Genomic DNA, 18,875 nt, shown 5'->3' on the forward strand with positions numbered 1-18,875 from the left:
CAATACCATTTCATAGAAAGTATTTCTGCCTAGCGACTACGAGGTTGGCTGTGCAGTCCACAAGAGCCCCTCATGCAAAGAACGGCTGAACACATGCCACGAAGCCTATATTCTAGCGGAGGAGGCTGCTAATAAAGAAACAGGATCAAAAACATGGCACGATTTACAGGAAGAGGAGTAGAAGCCAACTGCCCCTGGGGAATTCCCACAAACGGTATGAGGCGGGTGCATAAATGGAAGGCAGCTGAAAAATACTCCTGGCGTAATAACAGAAAAGTGAGCATGGGGTCCTCATGAGGCCCCAGCCAAGCACCCAAGCGCTAAAGACAGTTAGGACTGACGTCTCTTCGTTGAGCAAAGATGTCACCCGGGACTCTGGAAAACAGCGGGAGAAGCAGTTAAAAGATGAGATGGAAATCATCTAGAAGATGAAGAAATTATATTTAGATGATACATAAGGCCGTTAACCTTTTCTTCAGCCATCTGAACTACCTCAAATTTCCACCGAGGCAATGAAACTTTTACGATGACACTGTAATTTCCTTAGCAAATTCACTTTTTATTGATGGTTAAAAAATTACTTTTGGCCTGTTTAAGTTATTATTGAATACAAAATAACAGCATTCAAATAATAAGCTGTACTTAGTTCATATGAGTAACTTACAGGCCCATAAAAACATGGATTTAGTTGGAAGCCAGCAGTTAAGTGCTGACTGAGGTCATTTTACTTGATACCTAATGCTTCGTTTCTACCAAATAGACAGTTTTATTTAATGATTTCCTGTCACAACAGTCAAGCAAAGTGTATTTTTTATGAGAATATCTTATAAAGCAATATAAGAATTTTAAAAGTTTCCATAAAATAAATTTACTTCTTATTAGGCATTTCAGCAGTGCTATGGTTATGTCCTTGTGAAGAATTTTACTGAAGAAATAAAAGCAAATATGGCAACAGAAGACATAAAAGGACATCTTTCAGGTCGAGAATTAGACTAAGCATTTGCAAACAGGTTTGCCATGATTACCACAAGATATTGGATCAGTTCCTCCCTTTAGATTCCAAACCAATTCTACAGCCTGTCGTAAAGAGAAGACACTGGGCTCCACTGCTGGAAACAAAGGTCTCTGAGGGATCTGCCACCTGTGCTAGAATCAGAAACCGCCGTGTGGCAATAGGACTGGCTGACTGTCCTGAGGAAATCATTTAATACTTTTTGCATGCATCATACTGCATTTCATACACCAAACACTAAAATATCCTAGAAGTGGTCTATTCCACTGATGCTGACTGAGTTCGCCTAAGCACTAAAATAACACAGATTCAAAAGTGGCAGAGGAAATCGCTTCGCAGCTCCACCAAAATATTTAGTTAATATTAAGATAATGTTTTCTTTCAATACCATTAAAACTTAGTGTTTATTTCTTTTACAAGAGCATGGACATATACCTGCAAGACATTCCTCTCTCCTTAAAGTCAGTAAAACTTTGATTTTTGGGCTTTGCAACACCAGGACATGCTATTGGCTATGGGAAAGCAGCAGCATGAGATAGAATACAAAAGAAAAGCTTGTAAACAGTAAAGCTCACTTAATATAAAACATCTACATAAAGAAGAAGAAACCAAATAAAACACTACTTTTATCTTTTTTTTTTTTTTCCGAGATGGAGTCTCACTCTGTCGCCCAGGCTGGAGTGCAGTGGTGTTATCTTGGTCTCCTGGGTTCTAGCGATTCTCTTGCATCAGCCTCTGCCTCCTGGGTTCAAGTGATTCTCCTGCCTCAGCCTCCTGAGTAGCTGGGATTACAGGCACCTGCCACCATGCCCGGCCAATTTTTGTATTTTTAGTAGACATGAGGTTTCACCATGTTGGCCAGGCTGGTCTCAAACACCTGACCTCAGGTGATCCACCCACCTTGGCCTCCCAAAGTGCCAGGATTACAGGCGTGGGCTGCCACACCCAGCCTACTTTTATCTTTTGTAATAATACTACTCAAGATTCTATCAATACTTATAAACAGCAACTCTGGGCTATAAGTACCAAAATCACAGTTCCTAGGGATAACAAACTGTAAGTTCAGAATCTGTTGTCTCAGCTGTATCGCTATGCTTATTATCATGATAATTACTACATATTTACCTGAGCAACACCTGTTGTGCAATCTCAAGGGACAGTCATTGAGTCCACTTGCGTTCTCTTTCCTCCTTTTCATCCTATTGTACAATTCATGAGCACCCTGACCACAGAACGAATTTAAAGAAAGAGAAATTCAAAGAAAGTAGCTCCTCATCTAACACTGTTAACTGGTCAGAGTTAGGGAAGGATGAGCTTGGCAGCTAAAAAGTGTGAGGGTGAAGAAGTCTGATGGCTGATGATTTCAAGCGTCCTCTGCCATCGGCACAGGTAGTGAGAAGTTGGCTCTGGGAGAATGTGACATTTTTCATTTGGGAACTTGCATGGGTAAGTGGCAATATACATACTCCTACACAGATGTGTAACAGCTATTTATTACTCTCGAGGATCTGCCAACAGGAACATTTTGTAAACAATCAAAGTACAGTCTCTCCCAAGGGCTTACTCTGATGGCTCTAGCTATACAGGACACAGGCTTGATGATGCTAGTTTTAATCTACTGGCCAATCAGGAAATGCCACACGAGACTCTATGCAGAGAAAAGCTGACTGGCATTAGGAAAAGCTGAATACATTTTCTCCACCAAGCTATGGTACTATAAAATTTTGGTCATGTTTTTGGAGTCTTTATAATAATTACTGGGAACAACTCTCAACTACCAAAATCCAATTCCTAGTCCCCAAGAAGAAAGAGAACTGTAGCTAGTGGTTGGAATTCCTTTTTGTTGACTTAATTATAAACATAATCTGAAGTCCAGTGGAAAAGATAGTATAATAGTATTTCTGGCCTCTTGGGGACCACTTTGATTTTGGAAACAAAGCAGGTTCAATTCCCACCCCATCCTCAAATCCCAGTCTCTTCAGGATTATATGAGATAGTTATCACACAAAACGACCTGCTACTATACACAGGCAAAAGAAATACAGGCAATAAATGTTGGACTTTGGAAGAAGAAAGTGTAAAAAGGTCACAGGAAAGAAGGAGAGAAAAAAGATGTGGTCCTGCACCAGTCTGTAGATGGTGGTGATTAAAGATAAAATAAGAACATAAATCTCACAGCAAAGCTGACCCTCACAACAAGGTGAGAGTATAGAGAGGACGAGGACACAGCATTAGCTGTCTCCTTCTGTATTGTAAGCCCAGCCAGCTTGGGAAGAACGCTTCATAACAGTGAATCCATATGCAACCTTTTAGTAAATGCACATAACGAACAAGCTCCATGATTACTCAGGCTAGTTATTCAGGAAGGGCGGGAGCAGGGCAGGGCTGAAACCATCGTAAATGATATAAACTAAACTGTATGTCTGCAAATGTTCTTTTATCTCCACTTTGTTGCATCCCAAATTGTATAGCATCTCAAAATGAGATTCTAAAATAAGACTGTCATCAAGAAACACTAACATTTCATCCTCCCTCAGGTAGTAATAGCCTCTTTATTTCCATTTCTTACCTAAATAGATTTACCTTCTTGCCCATAAACAATCCCATTCTCAAGATATTTCCTTACTGCTGTTAATCCAGAGGCTGAGACTAAAGGAAACCCTCACCCATTTATTTTCTTGGTTAATTTCCTTCCAATAACAAGGTGAATGAATATAATAGGAGGGCTGGACACTTACAGAAAGAATCAAAACAAAGTGCCACGTAATGGAGCAATTTGTGTTTTGTTTGTTTGTTTGTTTGTTTTTGAGACAGAGTCTCGCTCTGTTGCCCAGGCTGGAGTGCAGTGGCGCGATCTTGGCTCACTGCAGCTCTGCCTCCCGGGTTCACGCCATTCTCCTGCCCCAGCCTCCGGAGTAGCTGGGATTGCAGGCACCTGCTAGCATGCCCGGCTAATTTTTTGTATTTTTAGTAGAGACGGAGTTTCGCCATGTTAGCTAGGATGGTCTCGATCTCCTGACCTCGTGATCCACCCGCCTCGGCCTCCCAAAGGGCTAGGATTACAGGCGTGAGCCACCACGCCCAGCCAGAGTAATTTGTTTTAACACAAAAGGAATCACACTAAGTAGTCCACGTTCAAATTACTGCCATCATGAAGAACTTCATTCTTTACCCTTAAACATATTCATTAAGTACAAAAGAGTTTAGTGATTAGATTTCTTTCATAAGAATTAACAAAATAAATTCCCTAAGGCGAAGCCAGTTTTCTGGTTTTCCCCAATAAATGTCAATTACATAGTTTAAGAACACTGACTATCTACAACTCACATTTTCCTTTTTGCTAATAAAGCATAAGATGTTTTCTATAGAAAAACTTATAAAAATTCAAATAAGCAAAAAAAGTTTAAAAAAGCAATCAAACACAGTCTATAAATAACATTATGACAAAATTAGAATATATCTTTCTAGAACATTTTCTGTACATATAATATATACAGTATTTTTTAGGCCAGATGTGGTGGCTCACGCCTGTAATCCCAGCACTTTGGGAAGCCAAGGCGCGCAGATCACGAGGTCAGGAGAGTGAGACCATCCTGGCTAACATGGTGAAACCCCCTCTCTACTAAAAATACAAAAAATTAGCCAGGCATGGTGGTGGGTGCCTGTACTTTCAGCTACTCGGGAGGCTGAGGCAGGACGACGGCATGAACCCGGGAGGCGGAGCTTGCAGTTAGCTGAGATTGCACCACTGCACTCCAGCCTGGGCAACAGTGTGAGACTCCGTCTCAAAAAAAAAAAAAAAAAAAAAAAAGAGAGAGACAATACTATACACGCCCTATGGTAAACTTATTTCTTTTCCCCAATAACTCATAGCTGTGTTTCTATTACTATCCTCTGGATTCTGAATGAGATGCAAACTAGCTTCAATCTCCTTAAAAATCATGTGAAAACCTACCTGGAATTTTTCACCTTTGTGCATCTGAGTTGATCTAAATTCAGGAGAATCTATAAAGGCACAGGGGTAAATGTTATGCAGAAAATGTCCTCGATAGGAGACCTTCATTCTGATAACAGAAATTAATGTTAATAAAAGCAATATTTCACAAATACCATCATGATCCTTAAAACTGCTATAATCTTATGTGATTTTATTTTGTAGTACAGTTTTTAAAATTCCACAGATGATGGACAGAAGTAAAAGCACTTCTTGAGGCACAAGTATTTCAAAAAATAACATTGGAACAAGAAAAAAACAGTGTCCAATATTGAGTCAGATGTATGCCATCTAGTGGTAACTATTGCTCGTCTAATGGAAGTGACCATATAATCTGTTACTCTAGCTGGGACACTTCTGAGAGGGAAAGAGGTGTCATTAATAACAGTGCCAGCACAACAGAGACTGACTCTCTCCCCGAAAGGCTGATATTCCTAGAAGTTGCATTTTTGTGATATTCAAGACAAATTAACTCTGAAGCATGCATAGGCTTTTTGAATTTCAATGTCTAATTTAAATCCACTTCAATTTTGACTCATTCATTTTTAATAAAAGGTCAAAAACGGTTAAAATACTTGCAATTGAAAATCCTGACATCAAGATTCAGAGCAGTACATTCAACCTGACTTTAACATGTTGCTCTGCAGCGTTGTAAAGTGTAGTTGTAGCATAAAATTCCACCAACAACAAATTCTGTGACTGCTTCCTCCATTCATTGGCGACATTTCCTTCCATTCATTTCCTTCCCAGAGGCCATGAAAAAATTAAAGGTAAACTAGGAATTGTGATTTCCACAGAACACTTACTTTCCCTTTAAGAGAATACTCAGACGGTCATCAACTGAGGTTTTATCCTCTGCAGCATAAGTCTGGCCCTTTTTCAAGGTTTGGATCATGCAAAACTGTCCAGTTAGTCTTCTGAACAAATCTGGAGGCACACGGAGTGGTTCAAACAACCGCCGGTAGATGCCACTGAGTTCCTTTTCAATCTTTACCTGAAATGCAGCAATGATTAGATGCTGTACCAAAGCAGCGGCAACCCCAAAACACTGACCTCTGTGGTCCAAATATGGTTTTGAGAACAAACAAATCTTTGATATATACCATCACCCTTCCGTATTGAGGCCAACAGAATCTTACACAGCAAGTGAAATGGTGATAGAAGTTTATACTTTAGATCCTAAAAGGGTACGGTTAGGTCATGTGAGGTAGTTCATGCCTGTAGTTCTGGCACTTTGGGAGGCTGAGGTGGGAGGATCACATGAGTCCAAGAGTTTGAGAGCAGCCTGTTTAGGTTTTGCAACTGTTTAGGTTTTGAATGTTGTCACAACATTCACCTTCCTAACCTTAGCACCTTCTATAAATAACAGAAAACCTTTTCTGTGAAACCTTTTGTTTCATACACACAAAAAAATTTACTAACTTTTAAATATGGCAGCAAGAAAATAAACACACAAAATAGGAATCAATGAGGAAACAAATTTACAAAAGTAACACATACATTAAGCATTTTATCTCCATGTAATTACTTAATGCACCAATATAGAAAAACAAAAATGCACAGCTACAATCACTGCTTCGCATTTATGTACTCTCAAGCAAAGCGAAGGAAAAATAAAAGGGTGTAAGAGTCTTAGTGTAGAAGTTTCATCCTAAGCTAAAATGAACTCTGTAAAATGGAGAACCCACTGGCAAATAAGGCTGGCTACTGGAGGAAGAGAAAAACAAAATGGCTTAATCATTTTTGTTGTCAGATTCTCCAAAGCCCAGGTCATGCCCAATCTTTGGGCCCAGCATTAGTCTCTGGAAGTCACACTAATTAGGTGGATGGAAAACCATACTGCACTGTATCTCTGGCAGGCACGATATGAAGCCTATAGACTCGGATCATGACAGCTGCTCCAACCTGATGTCACTGTAGCATTTGCAATGCTCCTACCTGTCCTGCTGTTTCATTGTAAGGAAAATCCAGCATTTATATTTTTCAAAAAAGTAGATTTATAGTATGAGAAGAAACAAAAGCACAGATACTAAGTGATTTACCTATTTGGTGCTATGATCACATTAGCAACTTCTGAACCTTAAATTTTGGGGTTCCAGCAAGTTCTGACATTCAGAAAATACAGTCATTATCCACCTCTTCCACTCCAAACCTCTAGTAATGAGCATTTAATATGATTTATTCATAATCTGCTCATCCCGTAACTCTCAGATCAAGCCCTTTTTATGTATTTATTTTTTGGAGACAGAGTCTCATTCTGTTGCCTGTGCTGGAGTGCAGTGGTGTGATCATAGCTCACCGCAGTCTCAAACTCCTGGGATCCAGTGATCCTCCCGAGAAGCTGGGACAACAGTGTGTGCTACTGTATCCACCTGATTTTTAAATTTTTTTTTTTTTTTTTTTTTTTTTTTTTTTTTTTGAGACGGAGTCTTGCTCTGTCACCCGGGCTGGAGTGCAGTGGCCGAATGTCAGCTCACTGCAAGCTCCACCTCCCGGGTTTACGCCATTCTCTTGCCTCAGCCTCCTGAGTAGCTGGGACTACAGGCGCCCGCCACCTCGCCCGGCTAATTTTTTGTATTTTTAGTAGAGACGGGGTTTCACCGTGTTAGCCAGGATGGTCTCGATCTCCTGACCTTGTGATCCGCCCATCTCGGCCTCCCAAAGTGCTGGGATTACAGGCTTGAGCCACCGCGCCCGGCCGATTTTTAAATTTTTTTGTAGAGACAGGGTCTTGTTATATTGCACAGGCTGGTCTGGAACTCCTGGGCTCAAGTGATCTTCCAACCTAGGCCTCCCAAAGTGCTGGAATTACAGGCATGAGCTACGGCGCCCAGCCGCATGAAGCCCTCTTATTAATTATTTTCCTCTTTTTTTTTTTTTTAGACAAGAGTGTCGCTCTGTCACTCAGGCTGGAGTGCGGTGGCACAATCTTGGCTCACTGCAACCTCCGCCTCCTGGGTTCAAGCGATTCTTGTGCCTCAGCCTCTGAGTAGCTGGGACTCCAGGTGTGCACCACCACGCCGGCTAATTTTTGTATTTTTCAGTAGAGACACGGTTTTGCTATGTTGGCCATGCTGGTCTTGAACTCCTGACCTCAGGTAATCCACCCACCTAGGCTTCCCAAAGTGTTGGGATTACAGGCATGAGCCACTTCACTTGGCCTAATTCTTTTCCTCTTTGAAAGCATTTACTCATCAAAGGTTTTTTTTGAGCACCTACTGTGTGCCAATCATGTTCGACAGGAAAAGTGGATACAACAGTAAGTGTGTTAGATTACTATTCCCAATTATTGACTGTTCCCAACCTCTGTAAGAGGACTGTACATCCCCTTACTCGACCCCATGCCCCATATTATCAAACTTGGCCATGCCACTCGTTTTTGCCAATGAAATGTGAACAGAAACAATGTATGTCCCTTCTGAGCAAAAGTTTTAAGAGACATTGGGTGTTTCTCTTTTGCTCTCTAGTACTTTTCCCTCTGCCATGACAATGCATGGTCCAAAGAGAACCTGCTGCTTCAGCACAGACCTTGAAATGAATGAGATGCATAGAACAGAATCACAGCTGACACATAGCTGCCAGAGTCAAGATACAAGGTGGGTGAGAAAAAAAGCCCATTTGCTGTTACATATCATTGAGATTTATTACATAGTATAACCTAGAGAAAACTGAATAATACAGCAAAACAACACAGACTGAGTCACTATGTCTGGACGAGGTTACAATCTAGTTGAATGCCTATTATATATCATCTGTATCATCCAAATTAGAATCTTCAATGAATCGTCTTGTTTTCTGATGGTTTTCTACATGCAAATCTGGCCCCAAACATACGATTAAGGCAAGCATTGTATCTTTTACTTTACTGAATGTTTGCTGTGCTTAGGAAAGTTGGCAAATACATATGGGGTGATTTCTAGGACCCTGCTGTTTTCCTACTCTATTTTTATTCTTGGTATGATCAAGGAATACAAGATAAATCAGAGTTGAAAAGAAAAAGTTAAAGACTGGTGTTTTGGTAGCAACCCACCAAATTTGGTGACTTTCTTAAATGAACATTTTGGGCATTAGAAAAATATATAGTTATTACACTAAAAACTAGTATGAACTATTTGTAAATCATAAGAATGTTTACAGAAGTTGCCTATTAGTAAGTAACTTTGTAACTGGGCAGTGATATTTCCAGGTAACATGTGAATATCAATACAAAAAAATCAAGTAATATGACTTAAAAAGGAGAATATTATTCATGTTCTCTCATATGCTATTGATTTTTAAAGTTTTAAAAACTCATTTGTAGAACAAATTTCATGGTACTAAAATGTTTCACTTTCAGGCATATGTAAACAGAAAGCCTAAAACTTCAGAGAAATGATATTAAGTGACTAAACATGCTAGATGCTTACTTTTAAGTCTCAACAAAGTACCTTTCAAAGTTTTAGCTTTAAAATCACTTCCTTATTAATTAATTTTAGTAATTACCGGTCTCTTCTTGTATAAAAGATATGACAGATGCAAAATGTTGACACCCAAGAACACAGAGTTCCAGATCATTATATCCAAGGCACATCGGTAGAGAGTGGCCCAGACAATATAAAGGGTACATCCTGTTGAAGAGCAAAGTTAACCTGTTAGATAATCTAGAAGAGCCTAAGCAGGGAGCTTAATAAATTTGATATCCTCTATATATACAGTAGTCCTCCCTTTTCTGAAGGTGATACTTTCTAAGACCCCCAGTGGATGCCTGAAACCATGGATAGTACACAACTCTATAAACACTATGTTTTATCGATCTGATACCCAAGACAGCTAATAAGCAACTACTGGGTGGGTAACACAGATAGTGTGGATAAGTTGGACTAAGGGATGATTCACATCCCAGGCAGGATAGAGCAGAACACTGCAATATTTCATTGCACTATTCAGAATGTCTTGCATTTAAAACTTATGAATTGTTTATTCTTGGTATTTTCCATTTAATATTATTGGACTGTTGTTGACCACAGAAAGTGAATCCCCCACTGGATGTGGGGGCTACTGTAAATCAAACACATTTCAGAACTACCTAAGCCAAATATCACATTGTTTCATTTTGTCTTTTGTCCAGTGACCAAAAAAAAAACCCAAATATATGCTTTGTTGAATAAAAGCTGTATTAAAAATATACAGGAAATACAAAGTATAAAAAATATTTTTAAAGAGGAAAAATCCATAATTCTACTACTTAAAAAGGCCATTAAATATCAAATAATTTAATTCTGCCTTACAGAATTAGTTTTCATACAGTTTTACCTGATGGCAACCCTAGCACAGATACAATTTTAAAATCTCCTTTTTAACTTATTCTAGTGATTTTCCTATTTCATTAAACTCTTTGCAAGCATAGTTTTAAATGACTGCAACTGATTAAACCATAATTTATTTAACCCTCCCCCTACTGCTGGAAAGACAAGATTTTGAGGGTATAATTTTTGACAAGTGGAAAAAAAAATTTTATACATACAAATTTTTCTGTATTTGTGATTGTTTACTTAGTCTGGATTACCTGAAGGTGAATCTAGGGAATGAACTTTATAGTTTTTTACAATATTGAAGAATTGTTTTCCAAAACGTTTTTACAAATTTACAATCCTACTAGCTACAAATACCAATATCAAGTTGTCAGTATAGTCATGTGTCGTTCAATGACAGGGATATATTCTGAGAAATATTTCATTAGATGATTTTGTTGCTGTGTGAACATCATAGAGTATACATACATAAACCCAGATGGCACAGTCTACTACACTATAGGGTGTAAACCAATACAGTACAGCTTGTTATTGTACTGAATACTGAATACTGCAGGCAACTATAGCACAATGGTAAGTATTCGTATATCTAAATATATCTAAACATGGAAAAGGTGAACATGTGGTACTATACTATGGGACCACTTTCGTTATACGATGCATGACTGTATTATAAAATGTGAAAACTCCTAACTTGATAGTGAGGAATTATGTATACTTTATTTTGCATTTCCATGATTACTGGTGAGCCTGCATATTTTACCAAAATGTTTTAGCCATCTGAATTTTCCCCTGGTGATTATCCATTTAACTCTGAGAATCTTCCTGTGTTTTCTTATTGATTCTCTTACCTTATATAAAATAGTCCCAGTTTCTTTTGATCAATTTTATGGTAGGAGAGTTAATACAGTGTATACATTTAAAATAAAACTATCATTAAGATATAAATCATTGACTCACGCATACTCACAAAAGCTAACCTCCCACTTTAAAAGTTACTCACTTGCAATTTTTTATTTCATAAGAATGATTTGAGGCACCTAAATAAAGCCCCAAATGTAAAAATTTAAATATTCTTTAAGTAATATTTCATAGCAAATAGTGAAGCAATTTAAAATATTTTAATTTAAAGGAGACAAGGTATACAATGGGAGGATAGAGAAAAACTGGAGGACCTGAATTATAGTCCTGGTTTGGCTGTTTTTTCTCCATCTTAATTTTGGATGGGTCATTTTATTTTTCTAGGTTTCACTTTTTTAAATTTTTTTTTTTTTGAGACAGGGTCTTGCTCTGTCACCCAGGCTGGAGTGCAGTAGCCTCGACATCCCAGGCTCAAGCCATCCTCCCATGCAGCCTCCCAAATAGCTGGGACCACAGATGTGTGCCACCATGCCCAGCTACTTTTTAAATTTTTTGTAGACACAGGGTCTCACTACATTGCCCAGGCTGGTTTTGAACTCCTGGCTTCAAGAGATACTCTCACTTCAGCCTCCAAAAGTGCTGGGACTACAGGCGTTAGCCACTATGCCTAGCCTAGGTTTCTCTTTCTGCATTTATAGAATAAAGTGTTAGATTTGATAATATCTTTGGTTCACTCCACCTCCGAAACTCTGTCTTAAAATTCGTAATTGATGTTTGCTTTTTTATAGGGTACAGTATTTTTTTTTTCCATTCAACTCCCTGTTCCTGCTGCTGTAGTCCTCACCTTACTCACAGGTCACACAGCCACTGAGGCCCCACATGCTTCTACTAACCTTCCAGCCTCTTTTTCCTTGTCATTTATCACTTTTTTTTTTTTTTTTGAGGCGGAGTCTAGTTCTGTCACCAGGTTGGACAGAGTAATCTGTCACCAGTTTACTTATACATATTAAAATCCATAGCAAGTACATTAAAAAAATATACATTTTACACATACTTATATAAAACCATTTCCTATGTTACCTGTCTTCGGTCTCTGGTCCTTAAAAAAAACTCTTATTAATTGCACAAATTTGGTCCTTGCCAAACACTATGTAGTTTTACAGAATATATGAATTATTCTGCTTCAGAGAAATTCCAAGTGGCACAATCTTGGCCCACTGCAACCTCTGTCTCCTGAGTTCAAGTGATTCTTTTGCCTCAGCCTCTCGAGTAGCTGGGATTACAAGCGCCTGCCACCATGTCCAGCTAGTTTTTGTACTTTCAGTAGAGATAAGGTTTCACCATGTTGGCCAAGCTGGTCTCGAACTCCCAACCTCAGGTAATCTGCCCACCTTGGCCTCCCACAGTGCTGGGATTACAGGCATGAGCCACTGTGTCCAGCCGATTTATCATATATTTTTAAGCACAATGCACTACTCTATGTTCATCCCAATATGCTCAATTTCCTTCTCTTCTGTGCTCTTCGCTCGGATACTGCACACATGCACTCAGAGAAATCCTGCTCATCTTCCAAAATCCAGGTCCCATGTCACCTCCTCAGTGGGATCCTGCTCTGCCCTCCTACTAAGCCTATCACCTTCTCCGTGTACCCCTGGATAATGGGTGCACACCTGCATCCCAGCATCTGATATGCCATACTGGGATTGCCCATCTGTTTCTCTACTAGCCCCCACAAGAGTGTCTTTCTCAAGGATGAAGATGGCCTTCCTCAATCTTTGTCTGACACATCACAGGTGCTAAAAAAATGCACCTGAATAAATGGGCCATTAGGGAAGTAATCACATAGAGAGTAATTTGTCAAGAATCACTGGCTAAAGTAACAGATTCAATTGTTTTAATATTCTGATGTGAATCAATTTAACTTGCTTCATTAGGGTTACTGGGACCAAAAAAAATTTGTTTTATTTGAACTACTGCATCTGGGTAATTGTTTTTGTTCCCAATGATTCTTTACTGCCCACAGCAAATATCTTTTCAAGTAATAACAGTTAAAACTATACAGTATTTACTATGTGCAGGCAATATTCCAAGTTAAATACATATATGACACACATTTAATTCATAACAACTTTGGGAGGTGGTATTATTTTTACCCTTATCTGATACATGAGGAAACTGAGGCAGTAGAAAGATCAAATCACTTGCCCAAGTTACAGTTAACAAGATGTAGAACCAGGATTTGAATCACACAATTTGGCTCTAAAGTCCACACTCTTACACATGAATGAATTTTCTGGTATCTGGAAAACCTAAACACATGAAAGAACATATAAACAAAGTAAGTAAGGGAGAGATATGGCATGTGAAGGCCTATGCCCTAAGCTAATTGATATACTGCTAATTCATTAATGAAGACTTACATTTTTTGGCTTGCTATGGGCCTGACAAAGAATACTCTGAAGATCTCAATGCAAAGCCCATCTTATATCAGTTACAGAAAAGTTACATAAAATATTAGTTAGGTATCTTACCTAGAGTTAACATCCCCCTAAGAAATATCATATGAAGGTGAAGAGTAGTTGGAATAACCAACCCAACTGCAAAACAAATATTTGCTACATGAAAAACCAGATGATGTATCTCTCTCCAATTTTCACAAGCGGTCTCATTGGAAGGCACAGGTATGATGCTTTCTAACTCAGGTGTAAAACCTATGGCAGTTGATTCTCTCAATGGGCTGGACTCTGTATAATTCATTTTGAAAATTCCTGTAAAAACAAGTAAACAAAAGTAAAATCATAAAAATGGTAATTGTATCTTTTTACCTCCATAGGTATTATACCAAAATTATTTCTGTGAATTAAATAGACTTCTCTAGTGCTTATGAATTAGACAGACCCAGATTCAAATCCCAACTCTGTCACATATTAAATGTACTCAGTTCCTTACCTGTTAAAGGATGATAATAATACCTCATATGCCTTATGATTAAATGAAATGATACATACTTATCATTATACTTAGCATAGCACACAACTATTCCCTCATAGGCACATATATACATATACAGACTTGTAGGGAAGGGAAGAGTGAGGGAATTAGTCTTTAAGACAATCACCAATGTTCATAAACCATGGTAATTACAAAGTTATTTAGTCTAGTCTTCCACCAAATTCCCACTGGTGACTGAATCCAAACACAGGAAAAATAACTAGAAAACTAATTATTTGAATACTTAAAAAAATATGAATACCCTCACATCTATTTGAAGGCTTAGGATATTTAGAAGGCTCGATTTGTATACCGCCATTAAATCACTATACCATACATAATACATTATCATATATGCAAATAATATACAGCCATATAAACACTTATATATACACAGAGAGATACAACATGAAACTTTTATTGTCTAATTTAAATCTCTACTTTATTTCCCATAATAATTCTAGTTGGTAGCATATCACAAATTAAAAAGTAGTAAACTTCCAGTTTACTTATACATATTAAAGTCTATAGCAAGTACATTTTAAAAATATACATTTTACACATGCTTATATAAAACCATTTCCTATGGTACCTGTCTTCGGTCTCTGGTCCTTAAAAGAAACTCTATTATTAATTGCACAAATCTGGTCCTTGCCAAATACTATGTAGGTTTACAGAATATATGAATTATTCTGCTTCAGGAAAATTCCAAATGGGGACCCTAAATACATGTAAATTTAGAAATATGTATTTCTTTCAAAATAAGGTCATGCAATTAATCTTACTTTTCTGCTTGAGAAAGCAATTAATCTTACTTTTCTGCTTGTTCTCAACATACTAAAGTAAAGGTTTTAGGTAGTAGAATAATTAATCGGTACAAAATGGGTATTTTGAAAGGATGTTAACAGACAAATGTGAAAGAATTCCACAGCTTACAGCTGATAAAAAACAAACACACCAATTTACAAACTGTGAATGAAATGATCAAGTCAACTGAAGATCTTTTTACATAATGTTGAAATAGCTCGTAAATAGTAATAGTTGACTTAGATATTGATTTGCTACAAAAAGGGAAGAAACAAAAATTCACCTATTTTCCAAATGTCTGAACTCAGCAAATATATAAGCTATCAGGATGAGGGGGAGATCATTATTTTAATAACTCCATTTATACAAAGTTTGCTTTTCAAGGCCAAACGAGAATGAATCTCATAACTTCTGCAGGAGAGAGAATGATATGACATGTCCTCTATCACTCATAACCTAACATCACCTACCCTAGCATTACATAGCTTAATAATAACTACCATTTCGACAGCACTGTAGAATGTACCTACACTCCCATTGTCCTGTTTGTCCTCTACGAGGCAGGGATAATATTTATCTATCTATGTACTCCCAAGGCCTAGCCTCTGTAGAGAAGGCCACTGAGGCAGGGAAGAAAGCCACTCTGAAGGAACCTCAACCTGACAAATACTTTTAGAAATCACTGTTCAGTCTCCCCACATCTCAGTAATAAAGCCAGGAGAGTGCCTAGCCTTTCTGAGGTTGACTCAGGTTCTATACCACAAGCCACCAGGGAGCCACATAAGCCAGGGAAAGCCATTTCTGCTCCTCGGGTCTGTTTCTTCCTTGGAATAGGGAAAATTTTAATAGCCTATGGTTCTAATACACATTTACATAGTCAGTCAATCAATACATATTCCCTTCGAGTTCACCCAATTTCACCTATGTTGCCTATTAATCCACTATAATTCAATATCAAGCTTTTATAAGTTCTTAAAGTGACATTAAAAGTACCAATTTCTGGTCCAAGAAAAATGACAGGAAAACTACAATTATGACCCATGAACCAAAAAATATTAGCAATTTTTAGAAGGCAGGGTCATCCTAAGCATGTTTTGATGCACTACACCTTATTAAAGAGATATGTATATACAGAGATACATGCAAAGGCATACAGATGTATCTACATATCTATATAATTGTCTATTGTGAAATGTCAGTTACCTATTGTTGAAAATATTGATCAGATCAGTTTACTTTGATTACCACTTAATCGTTTAGTGGCTTACACTGTACAATTCCTATACAGAGAATAGGTGGAAAGAGAAAGGTTAGACTGCTAAATCGGTAAACTTTTCTGATTAATTTTGACTAAATCAAGAGAAATTATCTTTCCCTCATCAGATCACCAAAGTTGAAGTCCTTAAGTTACCCATACTTGTAAAGTTCCGTTTTTCGGTTTTCAAATAGGTGATTGTAGGGCTAAATAGCTAAATGCTGAAACTAACATTAAACCTTTACCAAACTAAAAAACGGAAAAAGATAACTGCAACGAGCAAGTCTTGCTAGTCGAGTTAATTCATTCTGTAATTCTAACTGAATCTTCACACATCTTCCGAATGGCAAATGGCATTACATTGCTAAGTCTTTTCGCACTTATTCATGCTTCAAAGCAGGCAGTTTCTGGGACTTGTCTGGCCAACAACCCGTTCCCAAAGGCTCGGGGAAGGAGGCTGCGGGTGGGTGGCGTGGACCTCGGGTCACCAGCCATCGGCGCTCTCCCGGGGCCCTCTGACCTCACTCCTTAAAGGAGGGTCCGCCGCAACCTCGCTCCTTAAAGGAGGGTCCGCCGCAACGGTCCTCCTCGGCCAGGCGCTCTCGGGACGCGGGGGTGAGGAGTGAGCGCCGCGGCCCACTCTACTCTCGGAGCGGGGACAGAGTGGGCGACACTGCGCGCCCGGCTGCACGCAGGCTCTGCGCGGCACGCGGTGGCCCTACAGGGGGCGACGAGGAACCCCGGGGATCCGGCGGGGAGAGCAGAAGCGGAGCTCACCAAGGGGCATGCCCGCCGCAGAGCGCGGGAGCCAGCACTCGGTGGGGCCGAGGACCCGGGGACGCTGGGGCTGCCTGACCCGAGCGGCGGCCGCTGACCCTTGAGGGTCTCTGTGGCCGTACGGCCCAGACCCGGGGAGAAGGGCGGCCTCCAAGGGCCGGGAGCCCCTCGAGGGCGCGGCCAGCGAGGAGGGACAGAGGGCGGCGCCCCTGGCTGCCCGGGCGCGGAGAACAAGCAACAGCCCCCTGGGCCGACAAAGTTGGTCTCCGAGGGGCTGAGATCCAACTTTCGCTTCCCGATTTAGCCAGGGGAGCGAGAGGTCGCACACAGCCCGGTGCGGGGGGACAGCAGGCTGCAGCTGCGCCTCCCATCCTTACCTGGCTGGTCCCTGGCGGGGAGCCTGGGCAGCGCCGACCAAAGTTCGGAGCAGCAGCTTCGGGGCGCGGGACGCGGGGAACACGGGCTGAGCTGCTCGACGGGAGCCCGACGCGCGCTCCTCGGCGGGTCGGCGAGTCCGGAAGCTCCGCTGCCCGGGCCGGGTCCCCAAGCCCGCAGCCGCTTTGACTAAAATAGGCATCGCTACGGCAGCGGCGGCTGCGGGCGGCGGCGGCCAGGGCTGGGGCCGTACCGCGCACGCGCCCGCCGCCCCGCGCCCCCCGGCGGGCGGAGTCCCGCGCCGCTGCCAGGACTGCCCGCCCAGCTTGGGACTCCGCGGCGGGTCTGCACACCCGAGGACTCGGTTTGAAACGCCCGCTTATTTATTTTTTTGTTCCCTCGCTAGAAGAGTCTATCCTTGTTTGGGCATGAGTGGGGGGCGGCAGTTTGGTGGGACCGGCGGCATTTGTCGTTCCTCCCCACGGGGATAATTCGAGAAGTGCGGTCCGGTTAGGGAGAGAAATCAGGAGAGAAAATGAGAAAGGGAATCCTCGTTTCCCTTCAAAGCTGGACGACCCACTTGCATATCTCCTTTTTGGGAGATTCGCGTGTAACTCAGCACAAACAGGGAATACCCCGGAGTGCGCGCAAGTTCCCGTCCAAGTCTGGAGGGGGAGGCTGAACGTCTGGTCCAGACGGGTGCAGGACGCGGGGGCCAGGCCTCCTGCTGCGGAAGAAGAGGGGGAAGAGGCCGCGCGGGAGGGACTTCTGACACGTGCCACTGTTTTTGTTTTTAAAGAAGGGTACTTAATGGAAACAGCAATCCCAGGCGGTACAGGGCCCTCCATTGTAGGCAAAGCACCACCTGAATGTAGATTTGGGGCCATACATTGGAAAGTAAGACATGAGAGTATGCTCCAATCCACCTTTACTGTTTACTGGACAGCTATTTTGGGTAAGAAAAACAGGGAAAGTTAATGAATTGGCGTTGGTGCGGAGGTGTCTTGTAGGACAATAGAGGAAGGTTAGATGGGTACCCAGTTTCCACCAAAAGTGTCCCATTATGGGTTAAAATTGGCACCAGTTATTAGAGTATGAGGTCGTTCATGCATGTGAAATGTGATCTCAGTATAAAAAAGACCACCACCGATTGTGTGAAGGCACATTATAAAGAGTACCTGGAGGTGCACACTGGGCAAGTGCAGCCTGGTATGAGAGTGGGCCTTGATGTCACACAAGCTGGGTTTGAATCCTCCCTCTCCTACCAGTTTACTGTGTGACCTTGGAGAAGTTACCTAGCCCTTCTGTGCCTCAGTTTCCTTTTAGGAACATGGGGATAATGATGATGATGATAGTGATAATTATCCCTGCACTTCATAGTATTGTTTTGAGGACTAAATGGTGTAATTATATATAAAGGTCTTAAAATGGTGTTTGGGACGTAAGTTCTATGTATATATATGGTATTTATAAAACTCCTTTTCTAGTATGTCTGAACTTTCTTGTAACCAT

At 40.6% G+C, this 18,875-nt stretch overlaps 1 protein-coding gene across 1 annotated transcript in view; it reads right to left on the bottom strand.

Annotated features, from left to right (window-relative positions):
* Positions 1–17,608, bottom strand: part of POPDC1 (popeye domain cAMP effector 1) — a 38,904-nt gene extending 21,296 nt beyond the window's left edge. Inside the window, exons 1-5 of the mRNA XM_008007472.3 lie at positions 17,366–17,608; positions 13,690–13,926; positions 9,489–9,613; positions 5,813–6,000; positions 4,968–5,076 (exon numbers count right to left, since the gene is read on the bottom strand). Of these exons, the coding sequence (XP_008005663.1) occupies positions 4,968–5,076; positions 5,813–6,000; positions 9,489–9,613; positions 13,690–13,915 (648 nt within the window). The 5' untranslated portion in view covers positions 13,916–13,926; positions 17,366–17,608. The remainder of the gene's footprint in view (positions 1–4,967; positions 5,077–5,812; positions 6,001–9,488; positions 9,614–13,689; positions 13,927–17,365) is intronic.
* Positions 17,609–18,875: the final 1,267 nt, after the last annotated feature.

This window comes from Chlorocebus sabaeus, chromosome 13, assembly GCF_047675955.1.
Source record: "Chlorocebus sabaeus isolate Y175 chromosome 13, mChlSab1.0.hap1, whole genome shotgun sequence".
Classification (NCBI taxonomy): domain Eukaryota; kingdom Metazoa; phylum Chordata; class Mammalia; order Primates; family Cercopithecidae; genus Chlorocebus; species Chlorocebus sabaeus.